The sequence below is a fragment of the Oncorhynchus tshawytscha genome, linkage group LG05 (assembly GCF_018296145.1).
Source record: "Oncorhynchus tshawytscha isolate Ot180627B linkage group LG05, Otsh_v2.0, whole genome shotgun sequence".
In the NCBI taxonomy this organism is placed as follows: domain Eukaryota; kingdom Metazoa; phylum Chordata; class Actinopteri; order Salmoniformes; family Salmonidae; genus Oncorhynchus; species Oncorhynchus tshawytscha.
In genome coordinates this window covers 66,121,429-66,147,738 of record NC_056433.1, presented here as the reverse complement: position 1 = coordinate 66,147,738, position 26,310 = coordinate 66,121,429, and the positions used below count along the sequence as shown (strand labels likewise).

At 41.9% G+C, this 26,310-nt stretch overlaps 1 protein-coding gene across 1 annotated transcript in view; it reads left to right on the top strand.

Annotated features, from left to right (window-relative positions):
• LOC112251158 (carboxyl-terminal PDZ ligand of neuronal nitric oxide synthase protein-like) overlaps positions 1-26,310 on the top strand; it is a 163,611-nt gene that overhangs the window by 75,409 nt on the left and 61,892 nt on the right. The window contains exon 5 of the mRNA XM_024421949.2: positions 22,010-22,118. Within this exon, the coding sequence (XP_024277717.1) occupies positions 22,010-22,118 (109 nt within the window). The remainder of the gene's footprint in view (positions 1-22,009; positions 22,119-26,310) is intronic.

Here is a 26,310-nt window from a genome sequence, read left to right as displayed (position 1 = left end):
ATGTGTATGAGCAACAGATGCATATCTGTATTCCCAGTCATGTGAAATCCATAGATTATGACCTAATTAATTTCTTTATATTTCTTTATTTGAACTGTAACTCAGTGAAATCTTTGAATTGTTGCATGTTGCATTTATATTTTTGTTCAGTATTGTTGGAGGGCATGGAGGTACGATATGGCGGGCCAGGGCCCCTAAGGCCTGCCCATAATGCCAGCCCTGCCCCTTTAACTTAAAGACTTTGTGAAAGAGAATTTCTCGCAACCTTGTAGGAAGTTCCTCCGTAGGCTGCGGCAGCCAGCAGCATCTTGGCAGCAGGGTGTGGGTGTGTGTTTCTTTCAGCTGGGATAATAAGAGGCTGTGGTATTAGTCCAAATTGCAAGATTACCTCTGAGGAAATGGACCAGGCCGTTGCTGGCTGGAGATTGATGTGTGTGTGTGCACACATGTGACAGAAGTGCAGAGAGGGGGCTCAAAATTTGAGGCAGCAGGTTCAGGCCCCTGAACACACATACACACACGCACGTGCTCACACACACACTGTAGTGGAGGGATTTGGAGGCTCAGACAGATTTGATGAGAAATTAGATAAATACAGTGCAGTGTCTGAAGCATTAATCACTTATACATATACACACACACACACACACACACACGCACACACTGTAAAACCAATGGAGGGTGAATGACAAAGCTAGCAAGGAACATTTGTAATTCCAGTACTGTAAATCAGTAGAGTAATGCTGGTGTCTCTTCCGTGAGACTGGACAACAGACAGACTATCTAGTTAGAACCCTGTGATTCAGCCCTGCCTTCACACACACAAACACATATGCACTGAGTATTCATTAATGAGTATTCAACATACCTAGAAAATACCTAGAAAACCTAGTATTGAGTTACACTCCCCCCCTTTTGCCCTCAGAACAGCCTAAATTGATCGGGGCATGGACTCTACAAGGTGTCGAAAGCGTTCCACAGGGATGCTGGCCCATGTTGACTCCATTGCTTCCCACAGTTGTGTTATAGTTGGCTGGCTGTTGAGTATGAAAAGCCCAGCAGCGATGCAGTTCTTGACACAAACCGGTGCGGATGGCACCTACTACCATACCCTGTTCAAAGGCACTTACATTTTCTGTCTTGCCTATTCACCCTCTGAATGGCACACATACACATTCCATGTCTCAATTGTCTCAAGGTTTAAAATGATTATTTCACCTGTCTCCTCCCCTTCATCTACACTGATTGAAGTGGATTTAACAAGTGACATCAATAAGGGATCATAGCTTCCACCTGGATTCATCTGGTCAGTCTAAGTCATGGAAAGAGCAGGTGTTCTTAATGTTTGTATACTCAGTGTATATACACACATACTGTATATACACCTGCTGTCAACAGAGGGGGCTCCCTGGCCTCATCAGAGATGTATTTAGTAGCAGCTAGCGCAGCCTGCCTCAGGGCTACAGAGGAGAGCACAGTGGGATTTGTTATTCTGTCAGGAAGATTGAAGCTGCAATCTGTTTTTAGAACATGGAACTTGTTTGTTCTCCTGTTGTTAGGAAGGATGTCTCAAATCCCTTGTCAAAGTTTGGTGTATGCGTTTGTATGTGGGATAGGATCTGGCCCAGTGTGTGTTTCCTCGTGTACCTCTCCCTATGGGGATACCTGCCAATACTTCCTCAGCAATTACGCTGATGAGGGTCACTCACACAGACACACACACACACACACACACACACACAGCAAGCATGCAAAATCAAGATGGTGATTAGTAGTATGTGACCTGTTTCAGGAAGCTAGGTGTATGTCGCACGTCACTACTTCACAGAAGAGGCATTTGTGACCGACCGGCTCGTTGTAGCAAAATTTGAAATTGTGTTTTTCACATTAGATAAAAGTAGAGACTCAGGGCTAGAAAATGGTCAATTATGCACTACAGTTGAGGAACAATGGGAAAGTAATTCTGCTTTGAAAGTTGATAAACTTGTAATCTTACTTTTGAGAAAATGGCCTTTGAATATTTTGAGAGCTCTTCTTTGTCTACACCCATTCAGCATCATTCACACCCTCTTAAGCTATAGCCCCGTCCATAAACTCAGAATATTGTCAGATTGTCTGTTTGTATATTTAGAGCGTTTCGCTCTTGGAGCGTTCAGAGCACACACTGGATGCTCTGGCCGAGGAGTAGGGTAGATATGAGCGTTCAGAGCACACACTGGATGCTCTGGTCGAGGAGTAGGGTAGATTTGAGCGTTCAGAGCACACACTGGATGCTCTGGTCGAGGAGTATGGTAGATCTGAGCGTTCAGAGCACACACTGGATTCTCTGGCCGAGGAGTAGGGTAGATCTGAGCGTTCAGAGCACACACTGGATTCTCTGGCCGAGGAGTAGGATGATCTGAGCGTTCAGAGCACACACTGGATTCTCTGGCCGAGGAGTAGGGTAGATCTGAGCGTTCACAGCACACACTGGATTCTCTGGCCGAGGAGTAGGGTAGATCTGAGCGTTCAGAGCACACACTGGATGCTCTGGCCGAGGAGTAGGGTAGATCTGAGCGTTCAGAGCGCACACTGGATGCTCTGGCCGAGGAATAGGGTAGATCTGAGCGTTCAGAGCACACACTGGATGCTCTGGCCGAGGAGTAGGGTAGATCTGAGCGTTCAGAGCACACACTGGATGCTCTGGCCGAGGAGTAGGGTAGATCTGAGCGTTCAGAGCACACACTGGATGCTCTGGCCGAGGAGTAGGGTAGATCTGAGCGTTCAGAGCACACACTGGATGCTCTGGCCGAGGAGTAGGGTAGATCTGAGCGTTCAGAGCACACACTGGATGCTCTGGCCGAGGAGTAGGGTAGATCTGAGCGTTCAGAGCACACACTGGATGCTCTGGCCGAGGAGTAGGGTAGATCTGAGCGTTCAGAGCACACACTGGATGCTCTGGCCGAGGAGTAGGGTAGATCTGAGCGTTCAGAGCACACACTGGATTCTCTGGCCGAGGAGTAGGGTAGATCTGAGCGTTCAGAGCACACACTGGATTCTCTGGCCGAGGAGTATGGTAGATCTGAGCGTTCACAGCACACACTGGATTCTCTGGCCGAGGAGTAGGGTAGATCTGAGCGTTCAGAGCACACACTGGATTCTCTGGCCGAGGAGTAGGGTAGATCTGAGCGTTCAGAGCGCACACTGGATGCTCTGGCCGAGGAGTAGGGTAGATCTGAGCGTTCAGAGCACACACTGGATGCTCTGGCCGATGAGTAGGGTAGATCTGAGCGTTCAGAGCACACACTGGATGCTCTGGCCGAGGAGTAGGGTAGATCTGAGCGTTCAGAGCACACACTGGATGCTCTGGCCGAGGAGTAGGGTAGATCTGAGCGTTCAGAGCACACACTGGATGCTCTGGCCGAGGAGTAGGGTAGATCTGAGCGTTCAGAGCACACACTGGATGCTCTGGCCGAGGAGTAGGGTAGATCTGAGCGTTCAGAGCACACACTGGATGCTCTGGCCGAGGAGTAGGGTAGATCTGAGCGTTCAGAGCGCACACTGGATGCTCCAGCTACTCTGCTGTACTCATTCACACGTGGGCAAGGATAGACTCATGTACACACAGAGAAACACACGCAATTTGTACACACAGTCGACAGGGGCAGGATATATACTTCTAGAACAGATGTGAGTGTTCTGGAAGTCTCTATGCCTTCCAGGAAATAGCCATCATCATCTGTCACTCCTCTGACATAGAGGTTTCTATTTGATCCTGAGCTCCTGGACTTCACTCTCTTCAAAACATTTAAAAGCGTCTGCCAAATATAGACGGCTGGTCTTCATCTCTCTCTCTCTCTCTCTCTCTCTCTCTCTCTCTCTCTCTCTCTCTCTCTCTCTCTCTCTCTCTCTCTCTCTCTCTCTCTCTCTCTTTCTCTCTCTCTCTCTCTCTCTCTCTCTCTCTCTCTCTCTCTTCTCTCTTTCTCTCTTTTTCTCTCTCTCTCAACAAATAGCAGAAAAAGTATCAGCCCCTTCATAGCCTTTTGACTGACCGACCGTGTGTGTCCATTAGGATCTGGTCCACTGTGTGAATGCGTCCTCATGGGTGTATCTGGCAATACGTCCTCAGCAATTACACTGATGAGTGTAACGGTTTTGTTATTGTAGAAGTGGCGTGAACACACCCTGATAACAGAATTAAAGCGGTGGGAAGGGCAGTGTAGATAAATCTCATTAAAGCTTTGATTATTCTCACACACAGTCACACTGACATAGTCTGCTGAAAAAACAGTGTGTGAAGAGTAACTTGGTATGCTGTTTACAGTAGTAAGCATGTTTGCAAACAAGTAAACATTCCACATGTTCATTCATACATTATTAGGTCAGAGTAAATCAATAAAGGTAAATAAACTGAAACCTTTCACAAAGAACTTTGCTGAAATGAGATGTGTGTGTATAAATACTCGAAAATAGTGTGCGTACAGCATGCTCCAGTGCTATTAATTTCACCGTGATTATTTAATCAAGATAATCTCACTGTTTAATCTTGTTAACAGTATATAAACAAACTCTGTCTGCTACATTTACATACACTCTCTCTCTTATCCCAGCTCAGAGCCTTACAGTACAGTATCAGGGTAAAATGTCCAGACTTTCACTCCCAGGGACCACAAATGGTGTCAGAGGGTGTTAACCTCTCTAGGGGGTGTGGTCCCACCTGGCCAACATCCGGTGAAATTGCAGAGCGCCAAATTCAAAAACAGAAATACTCATAATACAAATTCAAAAAACATACAAGTGTTACACATCAGTTTAAAGATTAACTTCTTGTTAATCTAACTGTTGTGTCAGATTTCAAAAAGGCTTTACGGCGAAAGCGTACCATGAGATTATCCGAGGACAGAGACAAGCACACAAAACATTACAAACAGTTACCAGCCAAGCAGAGGTGTAACAAAAGTCAGAAATAGCGATAAAATGAATCCCTTACCTTTGATGATCTTCATATGGTTGCACTCACAAGACTCCCAGTTACCCAATAAATGTTTGTTTTGTTCGATAAAGTCCCTCTTTATATCCAAAAACCTCCATTTTGTTGGTTTGTTTTGTTCAGTAATCCAATGGCTCCAAGGCGGTCAAAACAGGCAGATAATAATGAACAATATTTCAACAGGGCAATAGCTTCGTCAATATAAAAGAAAAACAAGAAAGGCGTGCTCTCTGTCGTGCGCAGTAAACAGCTCTGGGACACTGTAGGGTCCACTCATTCAGAGGGGTCTTACTCTCTCATTTTTCAGAATACAAGCCTGAAACGATTTCTAAAGACTGTTGACATCTAGTGGAAGCCATAGAAAGTGCAATCTGGGTCCTAAGTCATTGGATACTGTAAAGGCAGTCAATGTAAATTACAAACATAAAAAAATCCCACTTCCTGGATGGATTTTTCTCAGGTTTTCGCCTGCCATATCAGTTCTGTTATACCCACATACATTAATTTTGACAGTTTTGGAAACTTTAGAGTGTTTTCTATCCAAATCCAAATGATATGCATATCCTAGCTTCTGGGCCTGAGTAACAGGCAGTTTACTTTGGGCACGCTTTTCATCCAGAGGTGAAAATAGTGCCCCCTACCCTAGTGAGGTTAACAGAGGATTCTAGTAACATCGTCAATCAGGGGTAGCTATTGTCAGACACAGGCCAGTCATATCATCCAATCATACAGCATATTGATCCTCGGTTAGTTTAAAAAAGTATTGTTGTTTAGAGGAGAGTACCATGTGTTTCATAAACTATTGCTCTCTTTCTGCACTAGAGTATAATTTGGAGCAGTAAAAGAGAGCTGTGAAATATGGCTGTGATTATATCTAAAAATCACTATAACTAATAAACTGTAAAAGGGCCACTAGTCCATAAACATAACAGCCCGGTTTCACTTACCTAACATAGTTTATGGTATCTCTGTTATACCGAATGGAATAGCCAGTTAGTTGTTTAGTGTAGTTGGATTCCCTCTCTCCCTCCCCCCTCTGCATCAGCAAAGCTCCATGGCTGACCTTGGGGTTGCTCTCAAAACACTGACTTCTCTACAGCCAGCCAGTCTCATCTACAGAAGCTGTCTGGGGGTTTGGGACTAGAGGATGTCATGTCTGACACACAGGCCCTTTACTTTTTATCTGACTCTTTTACGGGAGAGAGAGAGAGGGAGAGAAAGAGAAAAAATGCGGTTGAGCAGCAGGGGAAAATGGAGCTCCACACATACACCAACAGAAACACACACACAATTTACTGTAAGTCGTGGTGCTTTGCGGGATCTCTAGAGATCATGTGACCTTCATCTGATATCGGTAGATGTAAGGAGAGATAAAGGAAGAGCTATGTAATAGGATATGATAAGACTGGCCACATTGTTATGTGTATTACAGAGGATATGAGCGGAGTGGAGCTGGTTTTGAGCGAGGAGCGGAGCGTGCATCAATTGTCTGGAGTGTGGAGCAGATTCAAAGAATTTAGGAGAGTTAGCCTTCTCCCCTGCTCCAACTTCGCTCTGGTACCACTCAGCCACGAGCTCTGGCCATGCTCTGCCCATCATTTTTAAAATGTTTTTTTATTCTTTACTGTTCTCTTAATTAGGCCTATTCTGTTGTATGTATTTAGGCAACTAATGGTCCCGAGAGGCTCAGTTGGTAGACTATGGCACTTGCAACGCCAGGGTTGTGGGTTCAACTCCCACAGGGGACCAGTATGGCGAAAGAAAAGTATGAAATGTATGCACTCACTACATTAAGAGTGTTTGCTGTATGACATACTGTACATGTGATGTTGATATGAGTTGACCAAGAAATAGGTAAAACAGCCTGTGTAGTTGATGGAAGACAATGAATGCAGCATCACCGGAGACATTTTGGTTTCTAAATAGGCTATTGTTTAAAAAAAGAGGAGTCTAAGTTTGTAATGATGCTGAAGTTGTCAATCAACTGTAAAATCTGAGCGTAACAGAACCAGTTACAACTGAAGTATCTGACCATTAATAGATGAGATAATTAGCTTATTTTTTCCACAGTGGCCACAAAGCCTATTACCTAGTGCATTCAAAAAGTATTCAGACCCCTTTTTCCACATTTTACATTACAGCCTTATTCTAAAATGGATGAAATACTTTTCCCCCACTTATCAATCTACACACAATACCCCATAATGACAAAGCAAAACCATTTTTTTTGAAATTCTTACAAATGTATTCAAAATTAAAAACAGAAATACATAAGTATTTAGACCCTTTGCTATGGGATGCGAAATTGAATTCAGGTGCATGCTTTTTCCGTTGATCATCCTTGATATCTTTCTTCAACTTGATTGGAGTCCACCTGTGGTAAATTAAATTGATTGGACATCATTTGTAAAGGCACACACCTGTCTATTTAAGGTCCCACAGTTGACAGTGCATGTCAGAGCAAAAACCAAGCCATGAGGACGAAGGAATTGTCCCTAGAGCTCCAAGACAGGATTGTGTTGAGGCACACATCTGGGGAAGAGTACCAAAAAATGTCTGCAGCGTTGAAGGTCCCCAAGAACACAGTGGCCTCCATCATTCTTAATTGGAAGAAGTTTGGAACCACCAAGACTCTCCATAGAGCTGGCCGCCCGGCCAAACTGAGCACTCAGGGGAGAACGGCCTTGGTCAGGGAGGTGACCAAGAACCCGATGGTCACTCTGAATGAGTTCCAGAGTTTCTTTGTGGAGATGGGAGAACCTTCTAGAAGGAAAACTATCTCTGCAGCACTCCACCAATCAGGCCTTTATGGTAGAGTGGCCAGACGGAAGCCACTCCTCCGTAAATGGCACATGACAGCCTGATTGGAGTTTGCCAAAATGCAGCTAAATACTCTCAGACCATGAGAAACAAAATTCTCTTGTCTGATGAAACCAAGATTGACACCTCTAGGACTGAGATGTAATGCCTTAGACCGCTGTGCCACTCGGGAACTTAAGTACTTTACACCACTGATAACAATCAGTGAATAGATACAAAGTTCCATCTTGAGTTGATGGGTAGGCTACAGTCTGGGATATGGGAATAATGGGAATTTCAATTATTGAAAAATTGATTCTATTCTTGGATAATATCATGTATAAATGTACACCAAGGTCATTCTTTGTCATGCCTCATTTGAGCAGGATCAGATGGTGACAGGGGTCTCAACCGGGTCAGGCAACCAGGGAAGACAAGTCTGTGATGGCGTAGAGGTGAACTTTTGCAGATAGGACACTTTATTCTCTCTGTGCAGCAAACAAGATATAAACTATTTTAAGGGAGTCTGACAAACCTCTAAAGTTGATTTCTAAACTGTATCAAGGGTTGATAGAGGATTTCCCAATGACAAAACATGCCAAAGAAAAATGTTAGGAAGACCTGGGAGACACTATAGGTGATGATGAATGGATACAGATACTTTTGTATAAATAGTGTGTGTGAACACCCCTTCAAATGAGTGGATTCGGCTATTTCAGCCACACCCAATGCTGACAGGTGTATAAAATTGAGCACACAGCCATGCGATCTCCATAGACAAACATTGGCAGTAGAATGGCCTTGCTGAAGAGCTCGTGACTTTCAACGTGGCACCATAATAGGATGCCACCTTTCCAACAAGTCAGTTCATCACATTTCTGCCCTGCCAGACCTGCCCTGGTCAACTTTAAGTGCTGTTATTGTGAAGTGGAAACATCTAGGAGCAACATTGGCTCAGCCGCAAAGTGGTAGGCCACTTTCAGCTAACTGGTGTGTTTACGGACATATTAAATCTCTCCATATCCCAGCCTGCTGTCCCAAAATGCTTCAAGATGGCCACCATTGTTCCTGTACCCAAGAAAGCAAAGGTAACTGAACTAAATGACTATCGCCCCGTAGCACTCACATTTGTCATCATGAAGTGCTTGGAGAGACTAGTCAAGGATATCACCTCTACCTTATCTGTCACTCTAGACCCACTTCAATTTCCCTAATGCCCCAGTAGATCCACAGACAATGCAGTTGCCATTACACTGCACACTGCCCTATTCCATCTGGATAAGAGGAATACCTATGTAAGAATGCTGTTCATTGACTATAGCTCAACATTCAACACCATAGTACCCTCCAAGCTCGTCATTAAGCTAGAGGCCCTGGATCTGAACCCCACCCTGTGCAACTGGGTCCTGGACTTCTTGATGGGCCGACCCAGGCGGTGAAGGTAGAAAACAACACCTCCACTTCGCTGATCCTTAACACTGGGGCCCCACAAGGGGGTGAGCCCAGCCCCCTCCTGAACTCCCTGTTCACCCATGACTGTGTGGCTAAGCACACCTTCAACTCAATCATCAAGTTTGCAGATGACACAACAGTAGTAGTAGTAGCAAACAAAGTCTGTTTCTAGAATCAATTAAGAATGACAATAGTTCCTCAAAGTATTTGAACAATATTTCAAGCTTTCTCCCTTTTAATAACCACTTGGTATGAAAGGGAAAAATGTAATGTTCTGATCCAGTGGAAACGTCATAAAATACCTGATTACTTCTTATCTTATCCCTTGCACAAATAGCCTGCAGTTGTGTCTGTCCCAAGCTCACTGGCTCATAATATTTTATACAATGTTTCAAGTTTGTTGTAGCCAATGTGATTCATAGGATATTTATTTTTCTCTGGATATTTTCTACCTGCAGGCGGCAATGTTTTTATGTGTTGGCTTAATGTATGCAATTTTTACATAGTTGACAATGGCAATAAAATGTTCCTTTTATATTTGTATAATTTTCATTTAGATAGAATGTAGATTACCCAATGATTTTGAGATGCAAAGACTATTTTAAATTAAATTAAACTGTTCCAGAAATGTGCATATGAAAATCATAACGGGCACGCAGATTGGTAGAAATGGTAAGATAAATTGGCACTCCTAATGGAGAAGGTTGCTTACCGTTGGTTTAGCCTATTACCCACAACTTCAGGGTCTGGAACAGGTTTTATTCTTCTGGTTAGGCTATCTTGATCTCTGGCTCCCTCTTGAGTCATTTGTGTCTTAATTATTTAATCAAACAGCATCCGACAAGTTCAGTACATGTAGTTGATTTTATTAAAACACATTGGGTGTGTCTCATATACATATGGACAGAAATCAGGGGTCCTCCCTCCAATTTTTTGTATTTTTATATTTATATATATATATATATATATATATATATATATATATGAAAAAGACATTTAAAACCTTCGACCAATCAATTGGTCGAAAGAAAAGTCTACCCTGACCAATATTTTTTTTCAGTCTGGAACAGCCCTAGTAAAAATGCAGGAAATTAGCTTTAGATGCACAAATAATTCTGAGGGAGGACCCCAGATTTTTATCCATAAACGCCCAGAACTACCGCACTCACACACAAAGGTTATTATAGAAAACTATAATGAAAACTAATAATGAAAAAAAAAGTGTAAACCGTAGTAAAATAATTAACAAAACTGTTTGAACACTGAAACTATAATCTTTGACTTCAATACTAACTAACATTTCATTAAAACCATCATGCATAATGTTTGCTAAAATGATGCAAAAATCTGAGGGGGATTTTCAAGCTACTGAATCTGGCATATAAATGCGGGCAGGAGATCTTTCAAATAGGCCTAGTTTGTGCATCACTATAACTAGCTATCACTAATTAACAGGGAGAATAACAATTCTAAGTAGCTACTAAAGTTCAAAAGAAGTGGCTGCTGAGATGACGCTGCAGTGGATAGCAGCCGTCTTATGGGCTCCTGACCAATTCAGCTATTTTGTGTTTTTTACGCTTATCTTAACTTTTTGTACATAATGTATCTGCCATCATTTCTTATGACCAAAAACAGCTTCTGGACATTAAACAGTGATCACTGACCTCGATTTGGATTAAAAATGTCTACTTCAATGAGACGGCAGCTCTGGATGTTCTGCTTACTTCGGACCAGGCCCTAATACCCGGGACTCAAGAGGGAAAGCGTCTGCGAAAGACACGCAGGCGAGCCGGCACCCTGACAAGACTACAACGGCGGGCAAATAGACCGCCATTGCCCTCTGTTCTATTGACAAACATGCTATCACTGAAGAACAAACTGGAGGAGCTCTCTTCGAGACTAGCCTATCAACGGGACTTGAAAAACTGTAATATCCTATGTTTCTCAGAGTCGTGACTGAACAAGGACATGAATATACATCTTGCTGGTTTTTCTATGCATCTATGCACCGGACTGTAGACTCTGGTAAAACGACGGGGGAGGGGTGTGTCTCTTAACAACAGCTTGTGCACGATCTCTAATATTAAGGAAGTCTCAAATTTTTGCTCCCCTGAGGTAGTATGGTCTGCAGCTTGTCAAGAAGTATTCTATTTACCAAGAGCGTTTTCATCTAGATTTTTCGTAGCGGTCTATTTACCATCACAAACCAATGCTGGCACTAAGACCACAATAAACAAACTGCATAGGGCCATAAGCAAACAAGAAAATGCACATTCAGAGGCAGCGTTTCTTGTGGTCGATGCTTTTAATGCAGGGAAACTGACATTTGTTTTACCTCATTTTTACCAACATGTCACCTGTACAACCACAGGCGCCAATTCTAGATCACCTTTAATCCACACACAGAAAAGCATACAAGGCTCTCCCACAGCCTCCCTTTGTCAAATCAGACCATAACTCTATCCTCCTGCTTACAAGCCAAAACTCTAACAGGAAGTACCAGTGACACGCTCAATACAGAAGTGGTCTGATGAAGCAGATGCTAAGCTACAGGACTGTTTTGCTAGCACATATTGGGAATATGTTCCGGGATTCATCCTATAATTTGAGCAGTTTACAACATCAGTCACCGGCTTCATTATAAGTGCATTGACGACGTCATCCCCACAGTGACCATACGTACGTACATACCCCTACCAGAAGCCATGAATTACAGGCAACAGCCGCAATGAGCTAAAGGCTAGAGCTACCGCTTTCAAGGAGTGGTAAACTAATCCGGACGCTTATAAGAAATCCCTCTATAACCTCAGACAAGCCATCAAACAGGCAAAGCGTCAATACAGGACTATAATTGAATCCTAATACGCCGGTTCTATGCTCAATAATAGCGCCGATGGAGATGGCCGCCATTTTACGGTCCCGTAACCAATCGTGCTATTGTGTATGTTTTTTGCCGCTATTTGTAACTGATTTTGTACATTTTGTTTCTGCCACTGTCTTATGACCGAAAAGAGCTTCTTGATATTAGTGCAGCGATTACTCACCCCGTACTGGAGGAATTCTGCTTCTTCTTCAACGAGTCGGACAGGAAGGATTTACTCCAGACACCCGACAAGGCCCACATCCTCGTCATTCGCAGGAGGAAAAGACGGAGGTATCGTTGACGGCGGTCCGGTTGCCTTGTCCTTGAGGGTAATCTACCTTTACCATTGGTCCTATTAGCCAACGTACAATCAATCGATAATATATAGTTTACTCTTACGCTCCACTGACAGTGTATGGAGTCAGATTTTGGGCTGACACTTGGACTCCATGGCCAGATGTACTCCACATACGTATGTACTTTCACCTCTTATCTTCATAGGGGACAAAAGAGACGGAAACAAAGCTAAAACAACAGTCTTCAACGTTAGTTCACACTCATCTTTTATGATGTTGTTGTAGGACTGGGCGAAATAGCCAAAATATATCACTGTATTTTTCTATTTATTTACGGCATGATGGTATTTGACTGTATTTGATGTTATTGAGTAATACAAGTTTTAAGTTTTACTTCATGAGTAGTGTGTCACCCTAGGGTGGCAACACATACATTCTAAATGATTTAATTCAGGGCTTTCTCCATTCAGATTGTTTTATTGTGTACAATTCAACTTCAATCAAAAATAATTTCCTGCATTTTCTGCACTCTTAAGATAATTTCCACACTACCACGTAGGCCTTATTTTTAATCAAACGTCGCAATTGTGATTTAGATCAAAACACTTGGGTGAACTGTTGGAATCATGGAAATAGAATGTTTATTTTAATTCTATAGTTAAATGATAAGTAATAGTGGGCACTTTGGATACAGTGTTTGACATCACAACAAATTAAAATGTCAGCTAGCCAGCTAAATAGATATTAGCATTAGTGGCTAACACGATTTAAAGAACTTGAAGAAAAGACAAACTAGCTGTTAACAATGTAAGAAACACAAACTAACAGTGTATTTATAGAACATTTGTGAATTTGTATTAACAAGCAAAGTGGAAACAACATTGTTGTCATTGTTGCATGTGCTGCATTGACCCTGCAGACTGAACACAAGTGTCTCGTGGTCAAGCAACAACAAATTCACTCCATGAGTGACGGGTGCGGGGCTAGGTCTTTGTGGAAAGCTGCATGGAGAGAGCGGAGAGGGATGACTCAAGTAGGTGTAAACTATCAAAATGGACGTTACACACGGCATATCACATTTAACAAACCAAACTTTAAAATACCGTTATAGAAGGTAAAGTTAAAACCCAAACCGGTCCATGCATCAATAAATCAAATCAAAGTTTATTTGTCACATGCGCCGAATACAACAGGTGTAGACCTAACAGTGAAATGCTTTTACTTACAGGCTCTAACCAATAGTGCAAAAAAAGGTATTAGGTGAACAATAGGTAGGTAAAGAAATAAAACAACAGTAAAAAGACAGGCTATATACAGTAACAAGGCTATAAAAGTAACGAGGCTACCGGTCTTTTCCTCTGAGGAATAATATCTTAGAACATAGGACTGTGTACCATATTTGACTATATAACGGTATTGGTCCTGCGATCCTCAAAAGGTTCTATAGCAGCAACATCGAGAGCATCCTGACTAGTTGCATCACTGCCTGGTACGGCAATTGCTCGGCCTCTGACCGCAAGGCACTACAGAGGGTAGTGCGTACGGCCCAGTACATCACTGGGGCTAAGCTGCCCGCCATCCAGGACATCTACACCAGGCATTGTCAGAGGAAGGCCCTAAAAACTGTCAAAGACCCCAGCCACCCCAGTCATAGACTGTTCTCTCTACTACCGCATGGCAAGCAGTACCGGAGTGCAAAGTCTAGGACAAAAAGGCTTCTCAACAGTTTTTACCCCCAAGCCATAAGACTCCTGAACAGGTAATCAAATGGCTACCCGGACTATTTGCATTGTGTGAGTGTGTCCCAAACCCTCTTTTTACTCTGCTGCTACTCTCTGTTTACCCTATATGCAATGTGTGTGTGTGTCCCCAACCCCTCTTTTTACTCTGCTGCTACTCTCTGTTTACCATATATGCAAAGTGTGTGTGTGTCCCCAACCCCTCTTCTTACGCTGCTGCTACTCTCTGTTTACCATATATGCAAAGTGTGTGTGTGTCCCCAACCCCTCTTTTTACTCTGCTGCTACTCTCTGTTTACCATATATGCAAAGTGTGTGTGTGTCCCCAACCCCTCTTTTTACGCTGCTGCTACTCTCTGTTTACCATATATGCAAAGTGTGTCTGTGTCCCCAACCCCTCTTTTTACTCTGCTGCTACTCTCTGTTTACCATATATGCAAAGTGTGTGTGTGTCCCCAACCCCTCTTTTTACGCTGCTGCTACTCTCTGTTTACCATATATGCAAAGTGTGCGTGTGTCCCCAACACCTCTTTTTACGCTGCTGCTACTCTCTGTTTACCATATATGCAAAGTGTGTGTGTGTCCCCAACCCCTCTTTTTACTCTGCTGCTACTCTCTGTTTACCATATATGCAAAGTGTGTGTGTGTCCCCAACCCCTCTTTTTACGCTGCTGCTACTCTCTGTTTACCATATATGCAAAGTGTGTGTGTGTCCCCAACCCCTCTTTTTACGCTGCTGCTACTCTCTGTTTACCATATATGCAAAGTGTGAGTGTGTCCCCAACCCCTCTTTTTACGCTGCTGCTACTCTCTGTTTACCATATATGCAAAGTGTGTGTGTGTCCCCAACACCTCTTTTTACGCTGCTGCTACTCTTGATCAAATGTCGTCACTAACTTACTGTATTTTTCTTACTCTCTCTTTCGCTCTCTCTCCTTTCTTTCTCTCAGAGCATGCGTGGGTGTGTGTGTGTGTGTGTGTGTGTGTGTGTGTGTGTGTGTGTGTGTGTGTGTGATGACAGAATGCTGTGGCCTCTTAGCATCTGATATATCGGCAGCACATTTCATAGCAGATATTAATCAGAGTAAACAAAGCCAAGCTAAAACGCATCACATAAATTACTGTGACATTATATCAACCTGTCTCCTACTGGGCTATCACGGTATTAAAAGTGGTGTGTGTGTGTTTGTATTTGTGCGTGTGGGTGGGTGGCTGCGTGCGTCTGTGTGTATGTGTATTAAAAGTGATGTTGCCTCAGCAAATTATGTTTTTTTTCATCCTCTACGAAGCACTGGGTTGAGCAAAGAAGGTTTCAAAAGTTAAAAGGGCCTTGAACTAATTACTAAATGCTTTTAAGGTGTGTAGGGGGGTTGAAGACAATGACTGCTTTCATTAGGTGGACAGGGAGTACCCTGTCCAATGTTCTCTCTCCGTCCATCTCCTCTTCCCTCCCACCATCTCTCCCTCCGTCTCTCTTGTTGACACCCCCCCCCACTGAGACACAAGTTTTAATTTATCTGTCAGGCTCCAGTGCATCCCTATCTAACACACACACACACACACACAAACACACACACACACACATACACACAGTAAGGCTGGTGTCTTTCTATGCTTAAATGCTATATGCTTGTATATGCTATATGCTTATATATATATTCAATGCTTATATATGCTATATAGACATCTAGTGTTCCTTTGTCTGGTGACAGGTGTTAAATCTAGATCCATCTGCTGCTGTTGGTATTGGTGTGTAGACTGTAGAGGTTTTTGAGGCAGAGTTTGGCACAGTGTTGATATCTGTTGTTTGGTGTTGATGTACATGTATCTGTCTGTCGTTTAAATTGATCCCGGAGATTTCTCAGAACAGCGAGCTCACATTTTCTGGCAGCAGATAAAATCTTAGTCTTAACCCACCTTCCTTAAAGCTTCTGGGCAGGCACTTTTTCCTCCCTCTCCTCTCCACCTCTACATGAAAGCCAGTGTCTTGGTGGGAGATCGGTGTGTATCAGATCAGCTGAAGAAGACAGATAATGAACAATTTTATCCTTAAAGGTCCAATGCAGCTGTTTAAATCTTAATATCAAATCAATTCTGGGTAACAATTAAGTACGTTGCTGTGATTGTTTGTAAATTAATATGGTCAGAAAGAAACTAATTGCTCTTTAGCAAAGAGGAATTTCTCAAGCAAGAATTTCACTAGCTGTCTGGGAGTGGTCTGAGGGGCCTAATTGGATGAGCCTAATGGGATGCATATGTAACCTAAAGATGAGCTGTTATTGGCAGCCAGAGCGGTTTGAAACTCTCTTTGTTATTGGTCTATTAACTTATAACCTACCTGGTGATGTCGCAAGGCAAGCCAAAACTCCATCCCACCAAAACAGGCTGAAATTTCATGAATTTCTTTCAAATTGCTCTTACAATAAAAGGTCATTATCATCCTTTTCACAATTGCACAGTATTAATCCAACCTCATAGTGTGGAAATATACAGACCAGGTATACTGGTCAAAAGTTTGGACACACCTACTCATTCAAGGGTTTTATCTTTATCTTTACTATTTTCTACATTGTAGAATAATATTGAAGACATCAAAACTAAGAAATAACACAAAATGAATCATGTAGTAACCAGAAAATTGTTAAACAATTCAAAATGTGTGTGTGTGTGTATCCTCCCTGTCTTTGTCACACTCTCTGTGCTAATCACCACACCATCTACCTACATCACCATGGGCATGGCGAGGCATAGGACCTATTTCCACTACGAGAGATGAAGGAGAGTCTGAGGAGATTTCTTCTTTTCACATTACATCCTTGCCTTACTTTTTATTGTGGCTAGCAACACAACATTCTTGGTCCACTGCTCAAATTGACCATAAATATCACAGTAGCCACTAGCTAGCCAGTAAGCACAAACTATGTGTTACAAATTATCTATAACGTATGTCATGCTTTATAAAGGGTTCATAAATGTGGCATAACTGTGTGACATATAACCACCCACCATGTCAAATGTGACATAACCCAGTATGTCAACTATGACATAAACCTGTGTTTTATAAAGGGTTGCATAAGCACCCCTTAATAAAGGCCTTATGAATCATATTAAGTTGAGGCTTCACAAATCATTTATAACCCTGTCCTTCATCTTGGTAGAGCATTGCAATGCCAGGATATTGGGTTTGATTCCCGGGACCACCCTTACATAAAAATGTATTCACGCATGACTGTGGAAGTCTGCTAAATGTTATATATTATATTTCACTAAAACATTTCTAGGATGGCCCAACCTCTTTCCCTCTTTGGTGCATAGTCAATATTGGACCTGACCTCAACTTCCCCCAAAATGCTGTGTTGCAGGATGACACACACTCTAAAGTGTAGTCATGCACAGAAAAAAACGTTGGGCCTTTTAAAATTAATTACAATGTTTTTCTGGTTTACACATTTTTTGTACACTTTTTGAGTAGAAAAACAACAATTAGATTTTATGTGTTCACAACAATTCTTACACTACATCAGGGGATGACTTTTGAGGTCTGGGAAAAATCTAAAACTTTTTTTTTTTTAAATGGTGTAGTTGCCCATTAATTCAGTGAGCATGCCCTGCATTGTTGTTTGGTTAGCGGGTTTTCTGTAATGCAGTAAGTGCATATGATGTGATTCGGGCACCAATGGAATGTTTGGAGTAAAAGGCCAGCATCACTCCATATTATTCACAGCCCATGAAATGACACCATAGAGTGAAAGTATTCAGACCCCTTTAATTTTTTCCACATTTTGTTACGTTCTAAAATGGATTCAATTAATTGTTTTCCTCATCAATCTACAAACAATAACCCATTATGACAAAGCAAAATAATTTTATTTGTATTTATTTTTTATACCTTATTTACATAAGTATTCGGACATAAGTATGAGACTCAAAATTAAGCTCAGATGCATCCTGTTTCCATTAATCATCCTTGAGAAATTTCTACAACTGTCCACCTGAGGTAAATTCAATTGATTGGAAATTATTTGGAAAGGCATACATCTGTCTATATAAGGTCCCACAGTTGACAGTGCATGTCAGAGCAAAAACCAAGCGATGAGGTGGAAGGAATTGTCCGTAGAGCTCAGAAACAGGATTTCACACTGCATGAGGCAAATGGTGGTCACACCAGGTACTGAGTGGCCTCTACCTGTTTTTAAAGTATCTGTGACAAATAGATGCATATATGTATTCCCAGTCATGTGAAATCCATAGATTAGGGCCTAATGAATTTATTTAAATTGACTGATTTCCTCATATGAACTGTTACTCAGTAAAATCATTGAAGTTGTTGCATGTTACATTTATATTTTTGTTCAGTGTATATTGTATTATACAAGGGCTTATTTGGAAATGAGACCTAGGTCTCAATATGTCTTCCCTGTTAAAATAAAGGTTCAATAGAAATAAAAAGAAATTGAATGTTATGGCAGCCTATTGTAGCAGGACTACTTTTGGTCTATCCCATTACTCTTTGCGAGATACGAAGCAGAAATCGACACGCTATCTGATGCAAGACAATGATGGAAGTCGTTATATAAAGCAAATTGCGACTGAAAATGTTGATCATTCCCAGGGGAGTTGCATCTTGCCTGGACATCAGTGGCTCAGTGCAGTGAAGCAAAAACAAAAAATCATTGTCAAGATTTAAAGCTACGGCGACAATTTCAGAATGTTACAGGCTGTTACTACAGTTTCAGGTAAAAAACTCAATAAATCAAGTCGAAAAAATAAGGAAAATGTATGTACATTTCAGCTGTTTCAAAAACATTACTGTGCTATTTTTTTTAAAATGTACTGAAAGAGTGTTGGCTCAACAAGAAAATTCTGTTTACACTGTCCTGCTTAGCAACTGTCAGGAGAGTGTTGTGCTCTACCTCCGCAGATAGCGGTCGAGAAGTGACAAGTTCGCAAGTTTTAAATTGCAGTAATACACATTAGGAACACCTGCTCTTTCCCTGACAGACTGACCAGGTGAATCCAGGTGAAAGCTATGATCCCTTATTGATGTCACTTGCTAAATCCACCACAGTCAGTGTAGATGAAGGGGAGGAGACAGGTTAAAGAAAGATTTGTAAGCCTTGAGAAAGTTAAGACATGTATTGTGTATGTGTGCCATTCAGAGAGGCATGACAAAAGATTTAAGTGCCTTTGAACAGGGAATTGTATTAGGTGCCCGGTGCACCGGTTTGAGTTTGTCAAGGACTGCAACGCTGCTGGGTTTTTCAAACACAACAATGGTCCACCACCCAAAGGACATCCAGCCAACTTGACACAACTGTGGGAAGGATGGGGGTCGACATCTCTGAACGCTTTCAACACCTTGTAGAATCCATGTCCGATGAATTGAAGCTGTTCTGGGGGCAGAAGGGGGTGCAAGTCAATATTAGGAAGGTGTTCCTAATAGAGGTCGACTGATTATGATTTTTCAACGCTGATACCGATTATTGGATGACCAAAAAAGCCGATACCGATTAATCGGACGATTTTTCAATATTTTTTTGGTCTGTAATAATGACAATTACAACAATACTGAATACTGAATAACAATACTAACACTTATTTTAACTTAATATAAAACATCAATAAAATCAATTTAGCCTCAAATAAATAATGAAACATGTTCAATTTGGTTTAAATAATGCAAAAACAAAGTGTTGGAGAAGAAAGTAATATGTGCCATGTAAAAATGTGTGCCATGTAAAAAAGCTAACGTTTAAGTTCCTTGCTCAGAACATGAGAACATGTGAAAGATGGTGGTTCCTTTTAACATGAGACTTCAATATTCCAAGGTAAGAGGTTTTAGGTTGTAGTTAATATAGTATTTATAGGACTATTTCTCTCTATACCATTTGTATTTCATATACCTTTGACTATTGGATGTTCTTATAGGCACTATATTATTGTCCGTCCCCCTCCGCGCCCCTACCTGGGCTCGAACCAGGAACACATCGACAACAGCCACACTCGAAGCATCGTTACCCATCGCTCCACAAAAGCCACGGGGAATAACTACTCCAAATCTAAAAGCGAGTGACGTTTGAAACAGTATTAGCGCACACACAGCTAACTAGCTAGCCATTTCACATTGGTTACACCAGCCTTTAGGCTGATAGGCCTGAAGTCATAAACAGCGCTGTGCTTGCGAAGAGCTGCTGGCAAAACGCACGAAAGTGCTGTTTGAATGAATGATTACGGGCCTGCTGCTGCTCAGTCAGACTGCTCTATCAAATCAGACTTAATTATAACATTATAACACACAGAAATACGAGCCTTTGGTCATTAATATGATCGAATCCGGAAACTATCATTTCGAAAACAAAATGTTTATTATTTCAGTGAAATATGGAACCGTTCTGTATTTTATCTAACGGGTGGCATCCCTAAGTCTTAATATTCTTGTTACATTGCACAACCTTCAATGTATGTCATAATTACGTACAATTCTGGCAAATTAGTTCGCAATGAGCCAGGCAGCCAAAACTGTTGCATATACCCTGACTCTGCGTGCAATGAACGCAAGAGAAATTACACAATTTCACCTGGTTAGTATTGCCTGCTAAACTGGATTAGTAGTTATCACTAGTGATTATGATTGATTGTTTTTTATATGATACGTTTAATGCTAGCTAGCAATTTACCTTGGCTTCTACTGCATTCGCGTAATAGGCAGGCTACTCGTGGAGTGCAATGGTTAGAGTGTTGGACTAGTTAACTGTGCGGTTGCAAGATTGGAACGCCTGAGCTGACAAGGTGAAAATCTGTCGTTCTGCCCCTGAACAAGGCAGTTAACCCACAGTTCCTAGGCAGTCATTAAAAATAAGAATGTGTTCTTAACTGACTTGCCTAGTTAAATAAAAGGTATAAAAAAATATATATAATAATCGGAAAATCGGCGCCCAAAAATACTGATTTCCGATTGTTATGAAAACTTGAAATCGGCCATTACAATTAATCGTTTGACCTCTAGTTCCTAATGTTTTGTACACTCAGTGTATTTTTAACCAGACAAATTCTTACTTTCAATAACGGCCCAGGCACAGTGGGTTAACTGCCTTGTTCAGGGGCAGAACGACATATTTTTACCTTGTCAGCTCAGGGATTTGATCTTGCAACCTTTCGGTTACTAGTCCAACACTCTAACCACTAGGATACCCTGCCGCCCCCTAACCACTAGGCCACCCTGACGTGTATGTGTAGGGGAGGGTATTTTTGCGAGAAGCTAAGTGTGAAGAACCTCATAGTGTAGGGTAGGCAGGGACATAATGCACTGCAGCCACTAAGAGGTCATTGGACATCAGCTAGGCCCCTGACGTGACACACACACAGTTCTTAATTAAAGGTTGTGTTTATTTTCTCTCACCGCAGTAGCTGACCTCTGATTTGTCTTTTAGGGGTGTTTGTGTGTGTGTGTTTGTTCTTGTGTAATAATGTGTGTGTGTGTGTGTGATGTCTCCTACCTCTGAGCTTATTGACGTCTAGCATTTCAAGAGCAATTAGAACAATTTTCCGCTTGAATTGTAGTCTACACGACAGCGTTACGGGTCAGTGTTACACAGAGTTTAATAGGAACCTCAAAGCAGAGAAAGGCATTATTTGACTGGGCTAGCTTTGTTGAATAAAAGAAATGAATGCCCTGATGTAAACGGCCTATAGTCTCAATACAAAACAATATAGTACACTTCTTTTTGGCATAGTAGTTCTGAATTAGTCAGCTGTCATCCATTGACGTTAATCAGATGTTTGCGTGAAGGTTGAGTTACACAAACAGATTGAGTTATTGTTCAGCCCTGAGTGTCCCTCCTCTATGGTTACTTTTGGTTGTGTATCTATTTCCTCTGTTTCTGTCCTGTAGGATCTTCTATGTGTCTCATGACTCCCAGGACCTGAAGATCTTCAGCTACATCGCCAGAGACGGACAGAGTAACATCTTCCGTTGTAACGTCTTCAAGTCCAAGAAGAAGGTGAGAAACCTAAACACACTTTCTCTTTTGCTCTCTCTCGCGTCTCTTGCAGGGTAAGGTTATCCACAGTCCCATTGACATTACTAAGCCAAGTCCAGTAATGTGTGCTAAATGTAGCAAAGGAATTCACACATTTACACTCACTCTATCTTACCCTCTCACACACACACACACTCGCTCTCACACACTTTCACTCGTTTCCCCCTATCAACTATGCCAAGCATGTGCGCACACACACACACACACACACACACACACACACACACACACACACACACACACACACACACTCACTCACAGCTTTTACACTGATATTCACAGTGATGAAGTGTTATAGGCCCATGGCTGTACTGTATTCTACCTCTACAAGACCTGCTCGTATTAGAGACAGACAGAATAGGCAGTTTTTTTAATTTATTTTTTTACCTTTGTTTTACTAGGCAAGTCAGTTAAGAACAAATTCTTAAGTACTTTTGGTACTTTTGGTTTCAAGTTATTTGTCTCTTAAAGGAATTCACAGATCAACAGTGAAAAAGACCAGACACCACAAGTCAAACAGCATGGTAGAACATTGAGATTGGGAACCTGTAAATCCTTAGAGAATTTCCATTACCATTGCACACAGACACACCTCTCCACGTTTGGTCCAGTTAGCCCATTAAGATATCTCTCTATCCCTATCAGTGATGCCAACTTAGCAATTTTGTTGCTAGATTTAGCAACTTTTCAGACAACCCTGGCAACTTCGTATTTCAAACACCACCTAGCAACAAATTTAGACACTTTTAAAAATGTATTTGGAGTACTGGCTCCTTATTTTCTGAAAAGTGTAACATCAGATGTGGGGGATGAGAAGTTCAGTCTCCTTTTGGATGAGTCCATTGATGTCAGTGTCTCAATACCTGGGTGTGGTGATTCGGTATTTCAGTGCTAAAAAAATAACCATTGTGGCCATATTTCTCGGGCTGGTTGAATTGGAGCGGGGCAATGCCAGATCAATAGCAAAGGCGGAAGTTGAGTTTCTTCAGAAGTGTAACCTTAAAAAAGAGAATTTTCAGGGTATTGGCACTGATAATGCGTCCGTGATGACTGGGGTGCACAACGGGGTGCACAAGATTTTAAAGGAAGAATGTGCATTGCCCAATTTGGTACTCATCCGCTGTGTGTGCCATTCTTTACAATCGGCTGTCAGTCCAGCATCCAAAGAAACCATCCCTAGGAGCTTTGAGTACTTAATCAGGAAAACCTACAACTGGTTTTTGATTTCCCCAAAACGGCACGAGGCGTACAAAGCAGTGTGTGCCGCCATTAATTGTGGCCAGAAACTCCTGCGGATCACCAAAGTGTGTGCCACACGTTGGCTATCGATTGAGCCTGCGGTAACTCGTATATTGAGCCAGTGGGAAGAATTGAAGCTCCACTTTGAGTTGACAAAGGCCAGTGAGCATTGCTACATGGTGGATGTGCTCCACACCATGTACATGGACAAGACCAACTATGTCTACCTGACATTCTTGAAATCAATCCTGTCCGACTTACAAGTTGCAGTGAAGTCATTTGAGGGAGAGCAAACGGATCCTGTCAAGCTTTTTGACAATCTGGTACACCTCTTAACATCAATTTGCAGCAGAGTAGTCAACTCAATGGCAACAATTGATGTCCTGAAGGATTCCATTGACGGACATCTCCGTCCATCTCTATACCTTGGGTACCTTTTCTGTTTAGGTGGGATTCACTGAAAATACAGTCGAGTTTTAGAGTGAAGTGTGTGACTACACGGACTCTTCCGGGTCAAATCCATTTGAAGAACTGTGCAAAGCTGCACTCGCTGCCCTCTCCTTGCCACACTCAAATGCGGAGGTTGACCGGCTGTTCAGCCAAATGAGTGTGGTTAAGAAATTGAATGTCACTGCACACTCTCAAATCCATACTCCTGGTGCAGTATGGAAGGAAGCTGGCTGGTGATACCTGTTACCAGCATAAACTACCAAGTGAAGTTCTGCAGCAGTTTGGCACCACAGCAGCGTACAGCTTTAAGGCCACATCCTCTACTGCTGTTTCCAGCTCCGTGACAATGCAGTTGGACAGTGAAGATGAAGAGGATTTCCTTGCCAATCTATGATTCATCATATTTACAGTACGTATGCAAGGAGTGGACTTTCTGGAACTGGCGGAGACACACAGCTGATGGTGGCAGTGTGCACTGCAGTGTCAACGAGAACAGTGGCAATATCTGGAGGAAACCATTGAGCAGCTAGCCAGCCAAGCAGCACAACAACCTGGAGAGAGCTGCCTAATCAATAAGATAGCATATATACCTTGTAATTAGCTTGTACCTATTGTTGATCAGTTAGGTAGCATGTTAACTAACTACCAATACTCTGCTTCAAACTATAATTGTTCAGAATGTGTAGGTTTACTAGTCAAAAAGAAAATAAATAAAATGTAATTGTTCAATAATGGGTAATGTGTAAATGTTCAATAATTCAATGTCTTGTGTTTAAAAATAAAAACATCTGATCATATAAAATGTGTTGTGTTTATATTACTTTTACAAATAAAAATATGTGATAATAAACAAACAAATGTCAAATCATATTTTTCACCGAGATGGCCAGTCAATTTGAGTAACGTTATTGTGTATTCTACATAATGACTGCATCACGCAATGACATCACAATGTCATTTAGCTACTTTTAGCAACAAATCGACAGGCCCCTAGCAACTTCCCCTGAAAATTAGTTTGCAACACTGATCCCTATCCCTTTTTCTGTTAATGTCTCTCTCTCCATTCCTCCTTCTCCTGGACTCTCTAAAGTTGGATGTTTTGGTGCCGCTAGGGCAGTTCAGACAGCTGGTTGATTACTTATTTTATTAAGGAATGTTTGTTTTTCATGACTTCATAACTTTTGTAAGTTACTTTTCATAAATGCTTTATTGCATTGGAATTGTAAATATTGGGAATTTGTATGATTGTGTGCAGGGCTCCCTTGTAAAAGAGGCCTTGGTCTCAATGGGATTTCCCTTTTTGAATACATTTTAATAAATACAAATAAATTCCTCCCTTCCTCCTCTCAAGCTGTCCTCCTGTGGACAGTTTAAAGCAGTGTAATTAACGAGGCTGTCTCCATCACAGACAGTTAAACGAGGGGGAGACCTGCAGGGAGAACCCATTAGAGACCAGAGGCCTGGACTTATGGGAGACTGACTTGTGTGTGTGTCCTTCCTATCCATTGCCAGTTGCCACTCTCTGCCAGTCTCAGACACGGGCCCTGGCATGGGCCAAGTGGCATAGCTTTGGGCGTCCATCACCCAGGATACTGAGCCAGCAGGTGGCTAACATTATTTGACCATGCAAATACTCACCAATCTGGCTACATTTTCCAAATGAATGAATCTGATAATTCATCTTCAAAGACATCCTCTTAGTCATTCCCCCTGCCATTGTTCAGAGCAGTCACAGTTGCACCCCAGCCCTGTCTGTTTTAATGACTGTCTGAGAAACTGTTGTGCCATAATGGCTGTTAATTGGCAGGCTGAATTGGAGGGAAAACACCTTGACTCAGAACAAAGGCTTGGCAGTTGGAGAGACTGAGAGAGTCATTATGACACACTAACTTTAGGGGGCTGTTCTACTGCTGGTCCTTTATCTGGGTTTACAACTCTAACAATGCTAACGATGGTAGTACTGCTGGTACTTAATATGGGCTAATGACTAACAAAGCAAATGGTGATAACAATGTTAGTGCTGCTGGTCCTTAATCTGGTCTACACTCTTCCAAAAAATAAAATCCTTATTGAACCAAAAAGGGTTCTGTCGCTTGCTTCACATATGGTAACCCTTAAAGTTCTTCACTGAACCAAAATGGTTCCATGTAGAACACTGAATGTTGCCATTTATTATGGCATTTTTAGCTAAGAATATAATTTCATAAACAATAAAATAATGAACTAATAATACCAGCATAGGTTTTTGGACTGTGTTGTCATTATATGCAAGCATAGTTTGTAAATATGCACTGGTGGCTGGGCAGTACAGTATGGGTTGTTGCCTGCCTGACTGGTTCCAGAGAAGAGGGAGAAAAAAACAGCTAATCTGCCAAAATGAAGACATCATTTATTCTAAATATTTTATGCATACCTCCTCTCAGTCAGTACGTTTTCTAAAGGCCTCATGAAACACAGACCCTTC